The sequence below is a fragment of the Protopterus annectens genome, chromosome 2.part1, assembly GCF_019279795.1.
Source record: "Protopterus annectens isolate FY-2018-M chromosome 2.part1, PAN1.0, whole genome shotgun sequence".
Taxonomy (NCBI): domain Eukaryota; kingdom Metazoa; phylum Chordata; order Ceratodontiformes; family Protopteridae; genus Protopterus; species Protopterus annectens.
In genome coordinates, this window is record NC_056729.1 from 1,511,324,724 (window position 1) to 1,511,348,351 (window position 23,628).

General features: G+C 41.4%; 1 protein-coding gene across 2 annotated transcripts in view; it reads right to left on the reverse strand.

Annotated features, from left to right (window-relative positions):
- Positions 1-23,628, reverse strand: part of ARHGEF16 (Rho guanine nucleotide exchange factor 16) — a 1,345,157-nt gene that overhangs the window by 853,288 nt on the left and 468,241 nt on the right. For both annotated transcript variants that reach the window (XM_044062969.1, XM_044062968.1), the window contains exons 5-6: positions 13,124-13,180; positions 12,674-12,834 (exon numbers count right to left, since the gene is read on the reverse strand). In XM_044062969.1, the coding sequence (XP_043918904.1) occupies positions 12,674-12,834; positions 13,124-13,180 (218 nt within the window). The remainder of the gene's footprint in view (positions 1-12,673; positions 12,835-13,123; positions 13,181-23,628) is intronic.

The window sequence follows — 23,628 nt, forward strand, 5'->3', positions numbered from 1 at the left end:
GTCTGGGCCTAAACAGGTGACACAGTAAGAATGGAAATCTCGGTGTGATACTTGCTTTCCATAGGCAAGACAATAACTTTTTCTGACATAGGTTAGGGCAAGAAAAAACGGATCCCTAATGGGGTACTTAGCTTTAGAAGACTTCAGGATGATTCAATTCGTAAACGAAAACTCAGGTAGCGGCCGACCGGCGCTTGTGCAAACTGCTTCTGCTTTGGGCTCCTTGGCAAGAAAGACTGATGTAATGGCGTTGGCTGCCTGTTTTTATACCCCTGACGTCCTGACATCAGTCCTGGAGCGACAGCATCCAATGCAGAAATACTAAGTGTCTGGTATTCGGACCTACTGAGGGCTACCTGCAGGCAGATAACCCAAGTGTGATGACTGCAACAGTGAAACACGAAGAACATCATTCTGTTTTGATGGCTGTAGGGTATTCCAGGTTTATTGTACTACTGCAGACTTATTACAGTGCCAAGAGGCAGCAGCACTGAACCTTAACTAACACACAAACTTCAATTCAAAAAAGTCAAATCCAACAAATTTGCAGTGAAAAAAGCCTATTTGGTACTGCATATTCTTTTATGAATGTAAAATACCACCTCATGTGTTCTCTGAAGACAGGCAATAGGACTACAGAGACAAACAGTCAACAAAACTATACACAGACAGACAGAGACAATACTCTCCTTCCTACTGTCCTGTAAAATGCATGTGAAAACCAGCTGAGATTTATGTAGCCATTCACTAGTCTGGTGGTCTCATTACAGTAAAGTGTTCATGCAATATCTAAAGCAGGTAAACTCTTGACTACAACAATGACCCAAAAGATTATATGTGAGGAGAATCAAAATCAGCCTTACTCCTATACATTAAACTGCCATTATTCAGAGAGAATGTAGTTAATTTGTTAAGCCAATGTTTCTAGAGGAAGAAACTGATGTCAAGTATGGCATTTCACACCAGCTGAAGACAATAACTTTACCAATGCAAACAGCAGCTTAACTGTTCAAAAAACATATTAGAAGCTACTCACATCAATAGGTTTATGATGTAAAACATTTTCATGGTGCAGGGGACTGGAGCAGCACAGTGGTGCAGCAGTTAGTGTTGTCATCTCAGAGCAAGAGGTTCAGGTTCGACTCTCAGCTGGGGAGCCTTCTGTGCAGTGTCTGCACGTCCTTCCTGTGTTCGCATGGGTGTCCTCTGGGTGCACTGGTTTCCTCCCACATTCCAAAGATGTGCACTAGACACACTAAATTGACCACAGATGTGAATGTACGTGCGAGTGTGTAGTATGGAAGAACAGCTGCAGAAGGGCTAGCCACCAGATGGTGTGAACTCTGGCTCTACATGACTGTCACTGTTGAAGTGGCACTCAACCCCATGTGCAAAAATGGGGAAAAAGGGCTGTAGATGTATGGACAGGGGAAACTCTTCACTACTAAAACAGAGAACAGAAAGATAACTGCAGGAGATTGATTCTCATGGAGAATACTTTCAGACACTAGAGAAAAAAAAGAAGCATTACGTTCAGACAGATTCCATATTCACATTAACAAGTTCCACCTGCTTGGATCTGTACCACTCTGAAAGCACTTGTCACCTGGCAGAGCAGAACTTACTTGCATTTCTTTAACTGTGTGAAAGTCTGGCTTCTAGCAAAAATGGGATGAAGTGAGAAAAAAAAAAAACCTCTTGGTTCTATATTCCGAGCAACAAGCATGTTAGCCTGAGGCTCCAGGAAACTATGCATGCAACCTACCTTATTCATAATTATATTGCCATTTAACAGAGAAATTATATTTATTTTATTTAACTGCTTTTTGAATTTAATGACTAGGTTTAGTCTCCCTAGGCTTATGGTCTACGTCATGTTTTCAGGGGAGACCTGAGATGGTGTTTTACTGACAAAGGAATTTGGGAGAACAAAACATACCATAAGTAATGTGTTTCTGCCAAATTGAAAGCCAAGCCCCCTATTTGGCAATGATGAATATTAAAAGTGCTAAATCTTTACGAGGGAGGTGGCTGTGCAACAGACTTCACAGGTAAGCTATTACACTCAACTATCAATGGGGAAATTATATATACTAACTATACAACTTCTTATGCCTTGGACCATATTTTCTAGATTTCTGTCCAAGAGGATAATTATTCACTGTTAAAATATCTGCTACAAACCAGCAGAAAACAAGTATGACAGACGACAAGTGTGAAAAGCCACTGAAATAAATATTTAAGAACCATGAATTCTCTCCTTTAGGAGGATGCAGAGTTTTTCTACAGACATAGGCTGTTATTATTTCTTCTGGTAAGGGATAAATGATCATGAAGACACTAAGCCCCAACCCCCCCCTAAGAAAGTGGTCCTTCAAATGTGCCCTCAAGTCTGCAGACAGGAATGAAGTGAGAGAGCTACACTGAGAGGCAACATGTCCACTTGTGATTCTGAGAAAAGGAAAGTGCAGTTGTATAAGACATTACCATAACAGTAGATGCCCTACTTCTCACTGTTGCATTCTTCTTTACTCTTGGGATATCCTGCCAAGGATGGCCTAATGTCTTGCCAATATACCAAAGCCTTTACACTTCACAAGCATTGTACATCACACACATGTACCTTACACCTTGCATGTAGGACATATATGGCATACGAATGCCTAACTGCAGCACTATTAGGCACCCTATTCAACCAAAGCCTGAGTACTGGCTTCATCCCAGCAGAGTGGAGGACAGCCACTATCATCCCTTTACAGATCCACTGGATCAGAGAAATTATAGACCTATCAGCCTAACTAGCCTGATCTGCAAGGCCATGGAATGGATTATCATGGACCTCATTAACAATGACACTGGCAACCTCCAAACACTTGATCCCAACACAGTTTGGCTTCATCAAGGGGAGGTCATGTCTGCTAAATTTGGTCGACTTGTTTGAGACAGTCACCAAAGTCATGGACGAGGGGAAGATGGTGTACACCACCTACCTTGACCTGGCCAAAGTCTTTGACACTATTCTCCACTCGGGCATAATAGATAAACTCTCTCAACTAGGCATCAATCTATATGTTACCAGATAGAACCCACGTAGTCAAAATAGGGGAAGTCACCTCAAGCAGTAGCCCCGTAATAAGCGGCATACCCCAAGGTAGGTCTTGGGGTCTCTGTTATTTGGGATATACTTTTCTGAGGTGCAGGCCAAAACCAGAGGGCTATGGCTGACCAAGTATGCAGATGACTGCAAGCTGGGTGCTGTCATCAATTCTCCTAATGATGTGGACATCCTCCAAGAGGGGCTCATTCAGACAAATGACTGGTGCCAGAAACATGGCCTTAAGCTGAATACCAAAAAATGCATCATCATCCCCTTTGTGGAGAGTGACTTCCCCTCAAATTATCACATTAATAACAATGTCCTAAGCATGCAATCAGTCATGAGGGATTTGGGCATCCAGGTTGATAGCTACCTGACTTTTGACCACCATGTTGCTTCCGTTGTATGGAAAGGCTTCTAAATGGCCCACCTCATGAGTAAGGATATCTCATTCAGGGACAAGGAGGTCATAACATCCCTGTATTCTTCCCTTATAAGGCCCATTATTGAGTACAAAGTCCCTTTGGCATGTACCTCGCAAAGCACATGCAGCAGCTGGAGAGACCACAGAGATTCCTCACCAGGAGAGTCCAAGGCCTCAAACATCTACCACACACAGATAGGCTAAGAGTCCTATTCCTCTACTCAGTTTCATACAGACTCCTCACAGGCGGCCTCTGTCTGGCACACAAAACAATCACAGACCCCACACCTTGATCGGACTGCTGCATATCTGCAAGTCAAGCTCCACTCAAGTAACCTGCATGTGCGGCCTGGTCTATCACATCAACAACACTTGTTGGCGGGACAGATTTGTGCCCCAAAGACTTCCCCATCTATGGAATAGACTCCCTCTCCACATCAAGCAGAGTACCTATTTACCCCTTTTTTAAGTGCAACCTGGATAACTGGATGGGAAACAGAAATATACCCCTGGGATTCCACCAGTGTCCCAGCTGGACAGGGGCATTGGGTGCTGATTTGTATAAACATGGGCTAAACTCTTGGCTAGGCTTACAAGGGCCTCAGGGCAAATAGCCTAGTAACCTCCTACGATCCTAATCCACAGAACTGAAGTGCCCCACAAGAACTGGAGAAAACCAAGAGAAAGTAATAATATGCATATCCAGAAAGGGAATAAAAAGGAGATAAGGCTGGAAGAGGCAGCCCTTGGCCAGAAGTAGGGCAACAGAAAATAATATGGCGCAGGAGTGTGGGACGGAATACAGCAACAGTGAGAAAGTCATCTACTAATATGGTAAGATCTTACACAACAGTACTGCATCCTTCTCATTGCTGCTGTATTCTTTACTCTTAGAAGAGTATAAAAGCTACTGGAATGTAAGGGAAAAGAGAGGTAGAGAAGTCCCTTCCACAAACCCATGAAGGATGACCCTGGAAAAAACCCACTCTGGCCCTGGAAAAAAAACATTCAACTTATAACAATTGAAAGTGTGACCAGAAGATCAAACAGCGGCTTCCAAGATGGATCTTGTGTCCAGACCTCTGAAAAAAGCACCAGAAAAGGCAACCACCCTGGTCAAATGAGCACAACCAGATGAGGAAGAGTAACAAAAACAAATGGCCTTAAAAATCCAAGAGGAGAAAGTTTGCTTAGATGCTGCCAAACCCAATTTCCTGGCATAAAATGAAACAGAGAGTTGCTCAGATTTTCTGATGTGTTTTGTCTTACACAAGTAATATCTGAGTAGTCTAAGTAAATCCAAGGTGTGTAGTTCCTCCTCACTAGAGGGATGTGGAGAAGGAATAAAATAAAAAGAAAGAAAAGATGAAATGTACTGACTGATTCAAGGACGAATCATTAACCATCTTGGGCATATAAGGACTGGTATGCAGTGACACCTTGTCCTTATGACAAAACAAAAAAGGTGGAACAACATGAGTGCTTGAAGTTTGGAGACCCTCTTGGCCACCAATAATAAAGTCTTCAAAGTACAATGCTGCTAGCAAGAAAAGGCAGGCTCAAAAGGGAACGGAGTCAATTTTTCAAGAACAAACTTAAGGTTTCAAGAAGGAGAAATAGGCTATATTGGAAGCATGACATGAAGGACACCTTTCAGAAATTAATTGACTTCAAAAAAGAAGCTAAAGAATGGCTCAGAGGCAGACAGGCAGAAATGGCTGACAAATGAACTTTAAACAGAGTCATATGCCGAACCAGCATTCAGCAACGCACACAACGAAAGGACAGTAGGAAACCCCACAGAGAAAAGGTCCAAGTCATGCTTGAGACACCAAACAGAAAACCTCTTCCATTTAGACACACAGAATTTTCTAGTAGTGGGTTTTCCAGCCTCCTGCAAAACCCGAAGTATGTCCTTTAGAAACTGGTGCCAGAAAGGAACAAATACCTTATCATCCAAAGTGTTACTGAAGTGTGGACAAGTGAGGGTGAGCAACAGATCCCTTGCCTTGCGTGAGAAGATCCATCCTGTGAGGTAATTTGTGATGACTGTCCAAGACCAGGTGAAATAAAAAAGAGGGAAACCAACGCTAACTGGGCCAGAATTAAGTCACCAGCAGTATTTTGGGTGTGTGTCACATGATTTTGTGCAGGAACCTGGGAAATAGAATTTTAGGAGGACAGGCATACAGAAACACCCCCTTCCAAGACATGGCACCTACTCTCCAAGCCAGAGGACTTGGCACAATGGAAAAGAACTGGGGAAGTTGTCTGTTTAGATGGGAGGGAAAAATATCCACCTAAGGAGAACCCAATGTACAATGTCCAGAAACGCCTCCCTGTGAAGCATCCATTTGTGAGGATGAGCCCTGTATCTACGCAGACAGTCTGCCACTAGATTTTGCTCTGAAGGGATGTAAACTGCCTTGAAGAACCAGATAATGGTGGACTGCAAAATCTCAAGCCTGAAAAGCCAGCCTCCACAGAAGGTAAGATTTTGTGCCCCTTGCTTGTTGAAGTACCACATGACTGCGGCATTGTCTGTAAAAATATTTAGAGGACCTGGAATCCAAAGGGAGTGTAAGGCCTGAAGATCTAGGAGTAGAGTCCTCATCTCTCATAGAGAGGAAGCTGAAAAGGCAGATCTGAATTCAGGAAAATCAAATAAATACACCAGTGGAGCTTGAACTTGAGACAAGGTAAAAGAGGGATCACATACTCCAGAAGGTGGCAGTACTGGAGCCAAACAGTCTTGAAACGCCACTATTTCTTCATGTGCAGTTTGGCAAAAAGAACCATGGGAATGGTGGATGCCATGTATCCCAGGGCTCAGAGAAATTCCCTTGCAGAAAGGACTAGAAGAGCATGAAGAGACTGAAGTAAACAGTCAAAGAGAGGACCTTAGGAGGCAGGAGCCAAACCAACAATTTGATGGTCTGAATCCAGCAATCCAAAAACACCTGGACCTAAGATGGAGTTAACACAGACTTTGAGATTGAGGGTGTACCCCATACTGTGCAGAAAAAGCATAGTGAGATGTAGATTTTGAAGCAGAAGCTGCTGAGATGGGTCTTGAATTATGTTGCCTAAATAAGGGAATATCTAAATTCCCAGAAGTCTTCAGAAAATTACCACAGGGTGCAAACACTTGGTAAATATCCCCGCAGGTGTAGAAAGACCAAATGGCAAAGCAGAGAACTGATGAGAGGAAGAAACAGTGAACTGTAAAAACTTCCTTGAGACAGTGAATGGAAATATGAAAGGAAGTGTCATTCAAACAGAGATACCAGAACAGCATGAGGGACCAAAAGAGGGAAACTGTCTAAATAGACAACATCCTGAAGGAAGGAACCTTGAAAAAAGATAGGTGCAAAATGGGCCTCCATGAACCACCCTTACTGAGAACCAGAAACATGCATGAAAAAAATCTGTTCCCTGATGAGACAATGGAATATGTTGGATAGTTCACTGAGTAATGTGATCCCACAGAACCAAGGGAAAATGAGGAAGCTGTCCAGGAGGTGGCAGAAGAAGGCTGGAAAATGGAGGAAGGGACTTCCAAACCATACAATAACCATGTTACATGAGAAAAAGAACCCAGGCATCTTTGGTCATCTGTCGCCAAACAGGAAAGGAAAGGGTTAGCCTTGGGCGAAGAGGAATCTGGCCATGGAGAAGAGGATGCTAGACATCAGTTAAGAGGCAGATTTGACAGGAAAAGAAAGCTGTTGGCCTCTAGACCTCTTAGGGGGTTTGTCTGGGAAAATCTACTTAGTAACCCTCTTGGACCTAACAGGTTGTCTAGTTTGCTTACAGACAAAAGAAGATTTGGATGGATAGTTCCTCTGAACAGGGAAAACAAAAATTTGCTTTAGGTCTTGTATAACCTTGCCCTTATCCTGAAGGGTTTTAAACTATTCTGCAGCAGCAATGCCAACAAGATTCTGGTTGTCTAAAGGAGAATCTAAAAGTCTGGACTTAATGTCCTCCAGTAAGACTCGAAGGCAAAAGTTCATGACATTACCAGATGTAACTGCCCTACAAGAGGCATTAACTGCATCATAGCTGCATTTAACAAAATGGCAAGTTACCAGAGAGGCAGAGCTCAGAAGAAAAAGAGCAGAAGTCTTACTGTGTCCCCCCCCACCAAAGAAAAGAAGAACCAGGACATATCTAGTCATGTGAGTCTGATAATTAATGGCCCTAAAAGCCAAAGTAGCAGAAGAGTGCACTTCTTCCTCCATACCTCTCCCTAGCATGGATGTCCTTATCAGAAGGTAAAACATTGAAAGAAGAAAACAGTATGGCTTATCTGTGGACATGGAAAGAGCAGCAGGATCCAATTAAAGACGTATACAAGTATTATGATCCTCAGAAACATAATATGTCTGGTTTCTTAGGGGCAGGAGCCTGAAAGAGAGGAGCCTGAGAAGCTGCTATGAATGCATCCAAAAGGGCAGCTAAAACAGGAGGGACTGCAGAGGGTCTGAGTGAGTCCATCTGCAAGAGTTCATAAAATGTCTTTTGAACCTTAGAAATCTGGATGCAGTCACACACAAAGCATTCCATCATATGGACCACTATATATCCCTGAAGAATAATTCTTCAAAATAAGAGTCAGGGGACAAAGAATCTTCTCCATCATACCACAGGGTCAAAGGAGAGTGGATATGTGAGGAGTATGCCAAATATTCTTTGTGAAGGCTACCAGCCCAGCTAGCTGGAATTTTGTAAATAATTCTATGTTATTTGTGAATAGTAATATGATTTTATGCTTGTCTTACAAATGTAAGAAAACTATATGTTATGTGTATATTAAACTACTGGTGCAGAAGTGTGTGTTGAACTGTATGTTCTGTACTGAGCTTCAAGAATGTAACCACAGTGTACCCTGCTGGAAAAAAAGCAGAAATGTTTATAAACTATAGGCCTATGCAAATGTATGTTTTGATGGTAAAGGCTGGAACATACAGAGTTACCTTGTAACTCCTCAAGAAAAGCAAAGAGTTTTAGTATGGTGTTTATCTCAGCTAGGAGACAGAATGTCTACAACTAGGAGTTCTTTCTATTGTCTAGAAACATAAATAATTACAGGTTTCAAATGCAAAAGTGTTTAACTGTTTTACGACTTCCAGTTCTATGCAAACTTCTGAGAGACAAGTATTTTTGACACAGAGGTGCTAAATTTTTAAGTTTCTGTTAGCCTGGGAACTGAAAATAGAGGTGACAAAGAATGATGTAATCTGAGATAACCCAGCAGGAATGTTTGATAGTAATTTAAGAACTGTCTCAGAGAGGGAGAGTCTGTGCATTTTGTATTTGTCTTTAGACCTATAAACATTGAACCAGCACTTCCGCCTTCATATTTCTCTGTAAGTAAGGCTTGGATTACAGTGATTTCTCTTAGAGACAGATAAGAACTTAGTAAGATTAGTTTAGATGTTTTCTGTATTTATGTCCTGCAATGTTGTTTTAAAATATTTCCTGTGACTTTGTTGTCACTGTATTGAGTTATTGATTATTATCTTGTTTGTTTATTATTAAATATATTTAAACATTTTAATTGTGGCTGGCTTGTTTAGAGATATTTAAGCTCTTAGAGTACTTGCATATGTATTTGGTGACACTGTATAGGCCACTCCTAAATAGCCTTAAAAGTCTTGGTCACACTTACCATTTGGATTACAGTAACATTACACAGCAGAACTGGTCACCCTTTGGGAAGGGCCTTATAGTAGCTGATAAGTAAGAGTGGTTGGTGGCAGCTGGTACTACTGTATAGTCTGGGCAGAAGGGGGCATAGCTAGTGAACCTGTGCCAGCCTTCCCCAGCAGTGTCTGTGTGCTTGTATATAAATCATAGGTTTATAGGTTCATAGATTAGTACTAAGCTAACTGCCCTTGTGAGCCATTTTAAGCCTAGCTAATTATCCCTTGTGAGACTCAAACCTTGCACCTTGTGTTTGTAAGGCAAACACCTTAACCATTAGGCCACTGCCCCATGTGTGTATAATAAATAGCTTCTGCAAGGCAAACCTCAAAGTGAGTGAGTGTGTGTGTGTGTGTGTGTGTGTGTGTGTGTGTGTGTGTGTGTATGTGTGTGTGTGTCAGCAACTTGGGAAGGGACACGAAGAACTGGTTGGACAGAGAGGGTGTTGAAGGTTTTGGCTTGATGACTCAGTTGAGATACAGTTGTGCCAGTGGGGAGTCTTAATGGGGATCTGAAGAGAGAGGGAGAAACCAGCCCCAGACTGACTGTGATCTTTGTGTACTCTTAAGGGAAACTGTACTGTACTGTATGTGTACTTGTTATCCTCCAAATGTGCACATCACTCACTGGTGCTAGTGGGTGAGGATTGAGGCTCATTGATTACTGGGAAAGTGCAGGGACATCATAGTCTTCACCAGAATCCAACTTTTAATCATAAGAATCAGAATCCATAGGTCTCTTGGAAGGTGTGGAAGAGCAGAGGCAGATATGAACAACCCTTGTGAGGGGGAGAGGGGCATTAAACAGCCCCCAGGTCCTGCCACTCTTTGGAAGAAGCCTTAGCCACAGAAGCCACATTTGCTTTTTAATTTCTTTTTTAAAGGAACATCTGCTTTAACAAATCTGTAAAGTTCAAACTCCTGCAGGATTCAATGGGGTTACCAGGCACCTCTTACCCAACTCAAATTTGGGGAAACCACCCCTAGGCCTTTCAGATATAATCAGCCATTTTCCCCTTCTCTACATATGCACCAGACTTATGCACAGACTTGGTAGACATGCTAGTAGACAAATTCATGTCAGCAACCAACTGGGATGTGACAGAGACTGGTATCAGCACCGGACAGTCCTTGGGTTCTCCAGACAACCCAAGGGAGATGTCCAGTGGAAGTTGGACAGCAGCAGGTTCAGTACATGTTTTTTTAGCTTTCTTCTTAAGTGGTGGGTGAAATTTGGGGCAGGCGGATTAAGCCATAGTACCCTGACTCAAAAGCTTCAAATGTCAGTTTATCAAATAAATTGAAAGGGTTGATAGATGGCTGCTATGTGTCTTAGGGAAAATGCCTGACAAATATCACACTGACTATGCTCGTGCACAGCACCCAAGCAAAAGGCACTTCTCTTGTCAATCTTTGTGAGGAATTTGTCTCCCACACACTCATCTTCCTTTCCTGGTGAAATGAAAAGAAACTACAATGAGGGGAAAAAGAAAGGAATGAAGGAAGGAACCCCAAGGGGGCACTTATCTACAGAAGGGGCTCAGTAGATGAATCAGCTCAGTGAATGGCATACAGACCAAATTCAGAGGTAGTGTTCAATTTGTTGTTGAAGATGTTCTGAGGATTAAGCTTCCGTACATCATACATGTACTTCACACCTTGCATGTAGTACACATGGATTGCTATGAGGCTGGATACAAAAAAAAAAAACTGCAGCACTCTGAAGAATGGTCTTCTTATGCCAGCTAAGACTTATGGTAAAACAGAGAATATTTTTATATGAGCATAACTATTTTCATTATATTTGTCCTCCTGCACCTGAAAATGGTAATTATCTTCTAACTGCATCAGTTTTTATGCCGGGACTCTCCTTGATAGGTCTTTAGTTGGGTTCATTTTTCTCAGTTAATCAAAATTCAGAAAAAAAGACAATGGAAAGCGCAATGCTGAGGGACATCAACACTTGCTCGGACAAGCATTGTTTTATAACATACGGGATATACAAGTCAACCTCTCCCCTTTCCCAAGCCCATCAGTTCACCTGCCAGCAAACAGGGAGCACCTTAAGCAAATTAAGAAATAACAATTGGACACCTACTCAGGTAACAAGTAACATACAAAAATATATTATATGCCTTGCATGAAATTCCAACAGCAGAGGCTAGATGAAGGAGATGTTATAAACAGTGAGGATTTAAGCAGAGTACATCTAAACCATAAATGTGGGTCATCTCACAGATCAACTGATAGAGACAGAAACTCTCCTTGAGGTACTTTTGTTTGGGCTGAATGCCAAATGGTAAACTACCAGGATGGAGGAAGCCTGAGGTCCACGTTAAAGCTGAGCTCTGAAAGCTCAGACCATAAGTGACATCAAAGGATGTTTGACTGCAGTATCACAGTCAAGGCAATAATGCTTAGGGCCACAGTTGTGGCATATTAACTATGGGCCAGGCAACCTAGATTTGATTAGCGAGTCAGGGGTCCAAGGCGCATGAAGGGATGGAAGTGCCCATCTGACAAAAATCTGCTTAGTAACCCTGTGCTCCTAATGGGTTGTCTAGGCTGCTTACAGACAAAAGAAGATTAAATCCATGACTAAATGATTAATATACAAACAAACTGAAACAGTACATGAACAATGAGCAAAATACTGTTGTCAGCCTGAGATTACATAATCTGAGGTGCAATGTTGTACACGACGGCATATCCATTTTCAGCAACTTCTTATTATGTCAAAGATTACTGTATGTAGTCCATGGTGTTTAGGTGTTGAGCATCAGAAACAGAAAAAATGCCTTTTTAATCTCCATTTTATATCTACACATTATGTTCCATGGATAACTATGCTAGTTTTAACATATTAAAAACAAATAAATTTTCTTTGTTTTTTTACATAAACTACATTATATCCCTGATAGCCAGAGTTTCAGTACAGCCACTTAAAATAAATCAGACAGGAAAGGAAAACAAATCTTTAAGATAAAATAATTTAGAAACCTGAAGTGTTGCATTACAAAATAAGTCCAGAAACTAGGCCTGCATCCTAGGTTGCAACAGCTTTTACAAACATAGGTATATCTTTTTTTTTTTTTTTTTTTTGGTCAGTCTAGCATTTGATATAAACTACTCAAATCCTGAAAACAAACAAAGATTCAAAGTAACTCAGCTTAAATTACCCAATCTTATTTCAAGTTCTTGCACTCTTTTATAAAGGTTTAAGTACAGTGACTTCTTAAGGTAATTGTTAATACCTAAATGTGCAACTCTTTCATTCAGTGTTCTAGTCATGCACTTGTTTTATACAGTTAAAAACAGCAAGTAACAATACTAAATGCTTTAAGTGCAACATTTTTTCCAATATACTACGCCTATTCTGTGTAACATGTCTATGAAAGTGAAATATGCTAAAGTGCTACCCAGTTCAGAATGTGATTAAATTACCTTTTGCTGGCTTCCAAAATATCGCAGATGTTGGAAAAAAGGTGATGATGATCTGTGGTAGTCATGGTTTTTCGGAGCTCCTCAGAGTTTTTAAAGAATGAAACAAGGATATTCAAACTATGCTGGTAAGAGAATTCTGAAGTGATGACTTCAAAAATTGCCTACAGTTAGAGAAAACAAAAAACACTGATTGCATACAGACTTACTTACAATCTGGCATCTTCCAATGCCCTGACATATACTGATTTATTTTTTCATAAGTGAGTTTCCATGAGTATTTTTTGTATGTCTTATTAAAAATGCAGCCAATGTAGATGCTCTCTGCAAAACTATTTTTGAACATGCAATATTTGTCACTTAAAATGGCACACTAACTTCTACTGCAGAAGCATGACTATGGATAACACTGCTCCCCTATAAATCGGTCACTAGTCTGATGATGTAGCATACCTCTTGACGCTTCCGTTCTAATGGCTCCATGTTCTCTAAAGCACCAGATTCCTGGACCTAGGGGGAAAAACAGAAACACTAATCATAACAAGTTTTTTTTTTTTTTTTACGTTGCTTATTCTTATGTCTTACAGTGGAAGACAAGTACTGCAGTTACATTTTCCACACCTTCAGGCACACCACAATGATTAATGGATGTTTTTCTCATCACGGTTCATTTTGGCAACAATCTGAAAAGTCTAGGAGAATTTGCAGTGTGTCAAAGCTAAGAAATAGGCTCTGTCATAATGACTATTAAAATTGCACAATTTATATGCACTGCATGTTTACCCAGAGATTTGAATTGCCCAGTACTGGAGAGTAGTAGCAACATGAACAGTTGGCACTGACACAGATATTCAACAGCCCCATAGCTTAAACTTTCAATGTCTCTCAGTCATTGCTTTTCTAATATAATCCTAGACAGGGCCACATGTGCCCCTGTGAACTCTCCTGACATTTAATGTTGCTACTACCTCTACATGCTGCTGGGAATATATTTAGGTATATTACACAATCGTGTATTTCACAGCACTGAAAATATAAATATGCTCATCCCATTTTATGAAAAATACAGTTTCCAAAGCAGGATTCACACATTAATTTTAAAAAGCATTTGCGGAAAGCAAATCCTCCACACCCTCATGCCGGGGGGCTTTGTAACCTAAACTCTCTTACTTAGCCATTCTAATTCCACCTGCACTACAGCTTGTTCATAGCCAATGTATTAATTTGATGCTATTAACTAGTTTCAGTGTTGTATATCAGGTTATTTGTGTTATCACTATCCTTACGCTAATGACTGGATCCATGCCTAGTATGCAGAGGGAGATGAGATGCAGGGGTCTGTGACAAAAATTTACAAGACAGATGTTGAAGTGGATAGGATGACAGCGTTTAAAGTAGAGAACATATTCAATAATGTGGAAATTACATCAAATTGTACAATTTAATGAAAAATAAATGAACCCAGGTGAAACATTAAGGTTAATGTCGTTACCTCAGTAAACAAGGAATTAGAATGACTTCTTGGAAAAACAGAAAATACATCTTTAACCTGTACTGCAGACTGGGTAAAATGTTAACACAACAATATCAATGTTTGTTCTCCTGTGCTCAAATTATGAGTGCAAGACTGTCATCAAAGAATGTTACAGAATTCACAGAGCTTTTACCGAATGTAATCAGAGATGATGAGACCACACACAGATTTTTAAAATTCCCCTAATAACATGACCATACTACCTTGTTTCCAAGTGAAATTTTACTTGCAAACAAAAAGAAAAAGTGGGGAAAACAGAGGAAAAGGAGAGAGGTGGGTTCTGGAGATAAATGGAGAGAAGAAGGTAGCTGTACAGAAAGGAGACAAAGTGAATAAATTTATCAGATTATGAGGGTTCTATGGAAAAGACAGTACTGGAGAAATAGAAAGGTATAGAGAAAAAAATATATATTTATTGAAAGAGACACTTGGACGTTCTATGATGTCCACAGAAACCCGCACCTTTTCTGCAATACCACATTCACTAGAACAGTTACAGTTGGTCTTTTCTAACCTTAAAGTTGTTACCTAAATCGCATAATTTAAGTCCGTATTTCACCAGCCAGATTCTGCATACATTGTCAGATGGACATTTTGCCATGCTTTTCTTTCATTACGTTCAACAGAGGTACAGCTTATTATAGCAATTTGATGAGAATAATTAATACTATTAGCCACCAAAATAATGCATAACTTTCCCTGTGGTGGAAGGTGCACGTGCAGTAAGCGTAGAGAACGGACAGCAGCGTTTGAATCCAGTTTACAGATAATTTATAAGGGTGGGAAACTGACATAATGGCTAAAGTGTTTACCTTAAAAACACAAGGTGCAGGGTTTGATTCTTACATGGGGTAATTGGCTGGGCTTAAAAGGGCAGTTGGCCTGCTACTAATCTTTGAAACTACGAACATATACCACATCTGTCAAACAAATATCCTTTCACCGTGCAGCAAAACAGTTCATTTTGGCCAGTGATTCACTTAAAATTACAAAACGGTTTCCCAGTGAAGAAAAGAGAAGTTGACATACTGGCTAAACTGTTCAATGCATCTTGATTCTATGACTTCTTAGCTATTTAAATTTCACAATTATGAATCCCTCTGGCTTCACATTCATTTTTTTCCAATAATACATACAAACTAAATGTCAGACCATTTGTTCTAGACACAAAAGTTCCAGTCTCTATTAGACTTGTTTATCAAAACACAAATGGGATCTTTAATATATACCCTTCTAGTGGACATGAGGCTCACTGCTTCTTCAACATTTTAGGTAAGGCTCATTGCTCCCTTCAACATTTTAGGACTATCTAAGTCAACAGATTTTCAAAATTAGAGCACATTCAAAAAAAGAATGCATTATGTACAGTACACTACATGCAATTCCCGTCATATCTTTTTTAAGCACATCAATTAATGCAAATTTCTTAACAGAGCATTTAAAAAGCAAGAATGTTTTCAGATTATCACTTGTCTTGCTGGAGATGGTAACAAAATGTTTTGACTAACATGAAATATGAAACTGCTAACACTGTGGGGATATAATTGCAAGTCCTCAATGTTTTGAAACTTGTGATTTTGTGTCTTTTTTTATGGGGAGCTACATCCTTCCATCTCCCTCATGGGGTTAGCCCCATTTCTAAATATATAAATTCCGGAAGCATTACACCTCAGGGTAAGGGTTAAAAAAGAAACAACTTCAAAAATCCTGAGTTTTGAAATTATAAGTACTTATAGATGTCCTATATCACTGTTGCATTATTCCTTACAGTAGGATCCCTTGCCTATGGCAGCCTGATGTCAGGCCAGTAAACCAAAGCCTTAGGTTGAAATAGGGATGTCGTATATCACACATATGCTCCCAACACAGGGTGTAGGGCATAAAGGTGACGTACGAATGTACCATCCCCAGAACTTTTTTCCCGCCAGTCCAGACACCATCTCTGATCATCGGTCTGAATGCTCTTTCATCTACTGGTTGCCAAGCTGTTTTCAGCTAGATGCCCCATTGGGGCCTTTCTTCTTAATTTTCTTTTTGGTGATTGAATGTTCACGTGTCATCCAGAAAGGGGAAATGTAATGTGGGGCACATTCTCCACAAGGACAGTCACGAGCAGAGTTTGTTTTGCTTAGGTGCTTCTCACGACCATATGTCTTGTTCTATTTGTCAGGCGTTTGTCCCAAAAACTTTGCATAGTTGGCTCTCCTCTTTGGCTATTTACCTAGAGAACCAACGTCTTAAATTGATGGCTCACGGTACTATGGTGGAATCGTCCCAACCGGAGGGTCAGCCATCCACAAAGAAGAAGACCAAGAAAGTTAGATTGGATTCTTCTGATGTACTGCCTCCACCAGACATCTCTGTCAAGGCTGGTGAAAGCCTGGAGAACCACCTGTTTTTTCAGAAAGGATTCCTCTGCCATGAACATTTCAGGGCCAGATAGGATCTGGCATCTTGTATGTCCCCAGAGGCTCCCCAGAGGCTCCACAGACATCCATTTGGGATGTTCATGGAGAACTACAGGATTATTTCTGAAGAGAATAGGAGTGTTCTGCAAATTCATGTTAGGGGGGAGATTCCCACTACGCACATTGAGTGAAGGCAGGAGTCCAAGCCACCTAAAATATTTAAGGCTGACATCCCTTTGAAAAAGAAGCAAAAGACATTGCTCCAGCTCCTAAGGATCCTCAGCATGAATGGCAGGATTTTACACAGGGTTTGTTCAATGCCCTCATGGCTTTGAAGCCCCCTCAGGGGGTCTCAGTTCATGCTCTCTCTTGATCTTCTACTCCTTTTCAGAGGCCTAGGGAGCAGGTTTCATCTGATGAGGAAGCAGATTCTGATGAGGAATCTTTGGACTATTCTTCCCAGATTCCCTATCCCTTGGATTATGGTTTGGAGGCAGAGGATTCTATTTGTCCTAATTTTCCTTTTGAGGAGATTGGGGATACTGTATCCCATATAATGGAGGTTTTAAGTGAGACTGTACCCAGGTTTCTGATGTTCAAAGGAGATATTATGAACTGCTTCAGATGGAGTCTTCAAGCTTTCTGTTGTTCCTCCTGTTCTTGCTGCCTTGTTGGATACTTTCTTTGCAGCTTCTCAGGCTCCTAATTCCCAGCCCACTGCTCCTAAAAAAATGATAGGTTTTATAAGGTGCCTGATGACTGCAAATTTCTTTACAAATGCACCTCAGCTGACCCTTCTGTTATTTCTGTCTCTTCTGATAAACCCTCTAAACTTTTGCCTTCTACTAAGCTGATCCTCTCTGACAAGGACAGCAGAATTACGGATAGGTTGGGAAAGAAAGTGCAAACTGTTGCTACTCTGGCCTTCAGGGCTGTTAATTATTAGACCCATATGTCCAGGTAATTTTGGCTCTTCTCTCTCTCTCAGGCTTTTTAGGTTATTTCAGATCTTCCTGATTCTGACAGGAAGGCTTCGGCCTTTTCTTTGTTAGTGTCCTTTTCTCAAGTGGCTCATCATTCCATTAAATGTAGTTATGATGCAGCTAATGCCTCATCTAAAGCTGCTGCCTTTGGTTCTGTGCTTAGGAGGTGCACCTGGCTTCACCTTCAGCCTCTGCCTGATGTTATCAAGGCCAAGCTGATGGATGCCCTTCTTGACAATAAAAATCTCTTTGGCTCTGCAGCTGCTGAGCTTTTTAAATCTCTTCAGAAAAATAGCAAGGCTTCCCCTGTTCCCAAATTTCAGAAGAATTACCCTACCATGTCTGTTTTTGTCCTTAGTCTCGCCCTCTCTTAACAGCATCTTCTTCCCTCCCTCCTCAGCCAAGTTCCTCTGTCTCTTCATCTTTCCCTCCCCCTTCCAAATTGGTTACAGATCACTCAGGACTCTTGGGTTCTTTCCGTCATTTGTTAGGGGTATTACATGGTTTGGAAATCTCTTCTCCCCTTTTTGGGCATTCCTCAACCTCCTCAGGAACAGCTGATTTTTTTCCGGATGTTCCTCAGAGCCTTTTGTCTCAATGAACCATCCAAACAGTTTCAACCTCTCAAAAGAGGAAGGGATTTTACTGCAGACTGCTGCTGGTTCACAGGAAAGAAGGCACCTGGAAACTCATTCTGGATCTGTCCCAGCTCAACGCCTTTCTAAAGATTTCTTCCTTTCGTATGTTATCCTGTTCAAACTTTACTTCATCTTCTTCTTCCTCAGGCCTTCCTAGTCTCTCTGGATCTCAAGGATGTCTGTCTCCATATTCGTATTCATCCCTTTTTCAAGTTTTTATATTTCTCTGTTGCTTCCTTGCATTTTCAGTTCTCTGCTTTGCCCTTTGGCCTCTCTACTGCCCCAAGGGTCTTCATCAAATGCCTGAATCATGTGATTGCTTTCTGCAGGATGAGGGGAATCCAGATCTTTATCTGGATGACCTGCTCATTCATGCTTCCTCTCCAGAGATTTTGCTTCAGCATGTTCACTATAGTATTTGTTACCTGTGAAGCCTAGGGTTTACAGTGAATTTCCAAAAATCCTTCCGGACTCCTTCTCAGGATCATGTTTTTCTTACATGCAGGCTCCAAACCATTCCAATGATGTCAGTCTCTTTTTCAAGGCATTGATTCTGAATGCATTCTTTCAATCCCTTCTTCTTCTGGCCTCCATTACAGATTTTTTCAGGGTTGTGGGATACATGGCTTCCACCATTCATATGCTTCCTCTGGCCAGACTTCATATGAGAAAGCTTCAGTAGTTTCTAAATTCAGTCTGGCTTCAATATTCTCATCCTTTAGACTTTCCAGGTCCTCTTCTCTCATGTCTCAAGTCAGAGCTTTAGTGATGGATTCATCAACTGTCCCTCAACCCAGGGCTTCCTTTTCAGCCACCAGTCCCTGATCAGGAACTCTTTTCAGATATCTCAGACATAGGCTGGGGAGCATCCTTTGGCCCTCTGAATGTTCAGGGCCTTTGGTCTCTTCATCACTGGAAGGACCATATCAATATCAAAGACATGAGGGTTCTTCTCCTGGCACTTCAGGTCTTTCACAAGCAAGGAGAGGTATGGCCTTACCTCTTGTACAGACTAGCTCTTCAGGTTTGGGATCTAGCTGTCCAGTATCAAGTGACTCTTCAGTCTGTTTATTTTCCTTCAGATCAGAACTTTGTGGCAGACTCTCTGAGCAGGTCTATGCACAGATTCATAAGTGGATGCTTCACAGCGATATGTTTTTGGACATTGTCCACCAGTGGGGTACTCCTCGGGTAAATCTTTTAGCGTCTCTCTGAACAATTACCTCTCTTTTGCACCAGAGTCCCATGTCTTCTGGCTTGGAAGGTGCATGCCTTATCTTTTTTTCCTGGAAAGAGATGTTTCTTTATGCCTTCCCTCCCCCTTCCTCTCATACCAAGGGTCTTGTTCAAGACAGAACAAGACTCTCCCAAAATCTTGTTGGTGACTCCCTTTTGGCCTAGACAGCAATGGTTCCTTCTTCTTCTTCTGCATTTAGCCAAGGGCAGTCATCACAAGTTCACAGGATAAGACATCTCTCATCCATCCCCCACTTGTCCACGATTTAACTGATACTGTAAGTGATAGGGTGTTGATCCCTTTTAGACACTTTTTCTGAGGATGTGCTTCAGGTTCTGCAGGAGGCCAGAAAACCCACTACCAGGAAATATTACTTGCCCAAATGGAAGAGATTTTCTGTTTGGTGTCTTAACCAGGATCCACTTTCTGTGGAAGTTCAATCTTTTATTTGTGTCAGTTGCTCAATGCTGGGTTGGCATACTCTTCTGTTAAAGCCCACCTGTCAGCCATTTCTGCTCGTCTGTCTTTGACTCCTCCTTTGGTTTCTAGATTTGAGGTCAAATAATTCCTTAAAGGTGTTCTTCATATCAGGCCCCCAGGAAGCATATTCCTCCTTCTTGGGACCTTAATTTTGTCTTGGAAAAGTTGACTCAGGCTCCTTTCGAGTCTGCAGCTTCAGCTTCTTTACAGTGTTGTTCTTGGAAGGCTGCACTTTTGACCTTTTCCTCAGCCAGGTGTGTTTCTGAGCTACAGACCTTTATGGCTTATAATCCCTTTCAGTTGTTCATAGGGGCAGGCTATTTCTTTGTACTAATCCTTCTTTTATGTCCAAGGTGGTTAATGAGTTGTCTCAGTCTACTTGCCCACTTTCTTCACTTCTCTGCAGTCTGGTAGTGAGAAGATTCTTCACACCTTGGATTTGCATAGACATCTTAGATATTATTTGGATAAAACTAAAGCCATTCATAAATCTGAGCAACTTTTTGTTTCCTTTCATCTTTGGTTTTGGCGGTTTCTAAACAAACTATTTCTTCATAGATATCCAAGACCATTTCCTTTTTTTACTCTTTTCATAGGGAAAGCCTTTCTTCTTCTGTTAAGGCTCATTTTACTAGGGCTGTGGCTTCTTCTGGTGCTTTTTTCAAAGGATTGGATACTAACTCCATCCTTGAGGCAGCCGCTTGGACATCTTTGCATACTTTTACCAAGCACTATAAGTTGGATGCAGTTTCCAGGGCAAGAGCCGGATTGCCAGAGCTATCCTGCGTGGTTTTCTTGAAGGGTCTGCTGGCTGTTCCTCCTGAGCTTTTGTACTCTCCCTACTGTAAGGAATACTGTAACAGTGATATGGAAGGACATAGTACAATTGTGTAAAATCTAACCATAAGATGTCCTTCTCTTTACTGTTGAAGTGTTCACCCCCCCACCTCGTTTCTTTCTCCTTCTGGATGCACATGTTCCTTTCTTCCCCTTGGACTGTTGTTCCTCCTCGGGCTTTTCAGTTCTGAGGATGGCACATCCGTATGTCACCTTTATGCCCTACGCCATGTGCAGGGAGCATGTATGTGACATAATAAATCCCTATTACAACCTACGGCTTTGGTACAGTGGCCAGATGCTGGGCTGCCTAGACAAGGGATCCCTACAGTAAGGCATACTGCAACAGTGAAGAGAAGGACATCTACTGTTATGGAAATATTTTACAAAACTGTACTTTCTCATTCGAGGAATTTTGAAGAGTACCCAGGAAATGTACACTCTACTCAAGTGTCATTAGGGAATACAACATTTCTAGCAAGATTTTTGGGCTGTTGCATCATTTAAGCAAAACATCTGGCCCTTTTTAATGCACCACTATCATGCTTATTCCAAAATAACAAAAGTCCTTACTGGTAGAGGAAAGATAATCATTAGAAAATGGAAATGGAAAACCCTCAGGTAAGAGCCGCCCTCTCCAAAGCAAAAAACACATCAATAGGACCAGACGTTGTCCCAGGCTGTGTCCTACATGAACTCCAAGAAGAGCTAAACCCAAACATAAAACTACTGTTCAATCTCAGCCTTACTACAGGATATGTACCCAAAGAGTGGCGTACAGCAACAGTGGTTCCTCTCCACAAAGGTGGTGCCTCAACGGACCCTGGAAAGTATCGCCCCATAAGCCTGACTAGCTTGGTCTGCAAAGCTATGGAAAGGATCATCATGGACCTCATAAATAAAGATATTGGGGACCTACAGACACTGGATCCTACCCAGTTCGGCTTTGTTAAGGGCAGATCCTGCCTCTTAAACCTGGTCGACTTCTTTGAAACAGTCACCAAGGCCATTGACGAAGGGAAGGTGGTCTACACAGCCTACCTGGACCTTGCAAAAGCCTTCGATACAATACCCCACTCAGGCATTATAGATAAGCTCACCAGCTTAAATATAAACCCCTATGTCACTAGATGGGTTGCAAACTGGCTCAAGGACAGAACCCACATGGTTAGAATAGCTGGAGCCATGTCAGACTCCAAACCAGTTACAAGTGGCGTCCCACAAGGCTCAGTCCTGGGACCTCTCTTGTTCGGTATATATTTCTCGGAGGTGCAGGCCAACACGGAAGGACTGTGGCTGACCAAGTTCGCAGATGACTGCAAACTGGGCGCCATAATCGACTCTCCAGCCGAAACAAGCATCCTCCAAAAGAGCCTCATAGAAACAGACAACTGGTGCAAGAGCCATGGCCTCAAGCTAAACACCAAAAAGTGTACAGTCATCCCCTTTGGCAAAAACAAAGTGCCCACAAATTACCACATAGGTGGTAATCCATTAAGTACAGAAGAAGTAATTAGGGACCTGGGGACCCAAGTTGATAGCCATCTCACATTTGACAACCATGTGGCCAAAGTGGTTAGAAAAACATTTTATATAGCCCACCTAATCATGAAGGGATTCACACCTAGATTAAGGGAGGTCATCATGCCTCTTTACTGATCCCTCATCAGGCCCATAATCGAGTACAATGCCCCTTATGGGATGTACCTTACCAGCCACCTGCAGCAACTGGAAAGACCCCAAAAGTACCTCACAAAGAGGATCAAAGGGCTCAAACAAATGCCATATGCTGCCCGGTTAAAGAAACTCCAGCTCTACTCAGTGGCATACCGCCTGCTCAGAGGCGACCTGTGCCTGACGTATAAAGCCATGTCCAACCCGGAATTAAGGGACATGCTGCACCTCAAAAAATCCAAATCACATCGAGCTACATGCTCGAGAGACTTGAACCTCAGCACTGAAATAAATAGGACATGCTGGAGGGACAGATTCATAACCCAGAGGCTCCCTTCACTCTGGAATAAAATCCTAGTCCAGGTTAGGCAGAGTCCCTCATTGACTCTCTTCAAGAGGAATCTTGATGAGTGGATGGGAGATCGTAGGTTTACCCCGGGTATCACTTCTGTGTCACTGTTAGACAGAGGCACAGTATACTAACCTCGAAAAAGGGCATAGCAAAATTAATTTAAAATGGGTGGCGAAAGCCAAACATACTCTGGCTAGGCTTATAAATGCCCTAGGGCAGATAGCCTAGTATGAACCTATGAACCTTTTCAGAATCTGATGGCTAGGCATCACCTGTTATCAAGCATAACTTGGGACTGAACACACTGTATAGACAGCTATGCCTCATTTAAAATGGTGGCTGAAGCTTAATGGTAGAAAGTCACTTGTACAACTAGATATCTAGAGGTTCATTTTACATTTTATTACTGCAAACTGTTTATTAGGATATGCATCACAGTCTGCAAAAGATGTGCTGTTAATCTACTATGTTCAGTTAAGGTTTTCCAATTTATTTCCTCCTTTCACTACATACTTAGGGCATTTCTGTATCAACATTAAAGTACATCTGTACATATTACTGTGAATCAGTCATTGTATTTATTATTTTACAATATTGTTAATTTAGTTCAAACGGCCAAGTCAAGAACAAAATATTCAAATGAGAAAACATACAAATAAAAAAAAATTTAAATCTGCTGGAATTGATTATAACAAAGGATGGCATTTTTTGTAATACCTACAGAGGACAGAGTTTATTTGTTATTTATTTACTTACTGACACTTGCTTATCAGAAGATTCTGACTGGGTAGGAACCCATTTTCAGCATTTTAAGA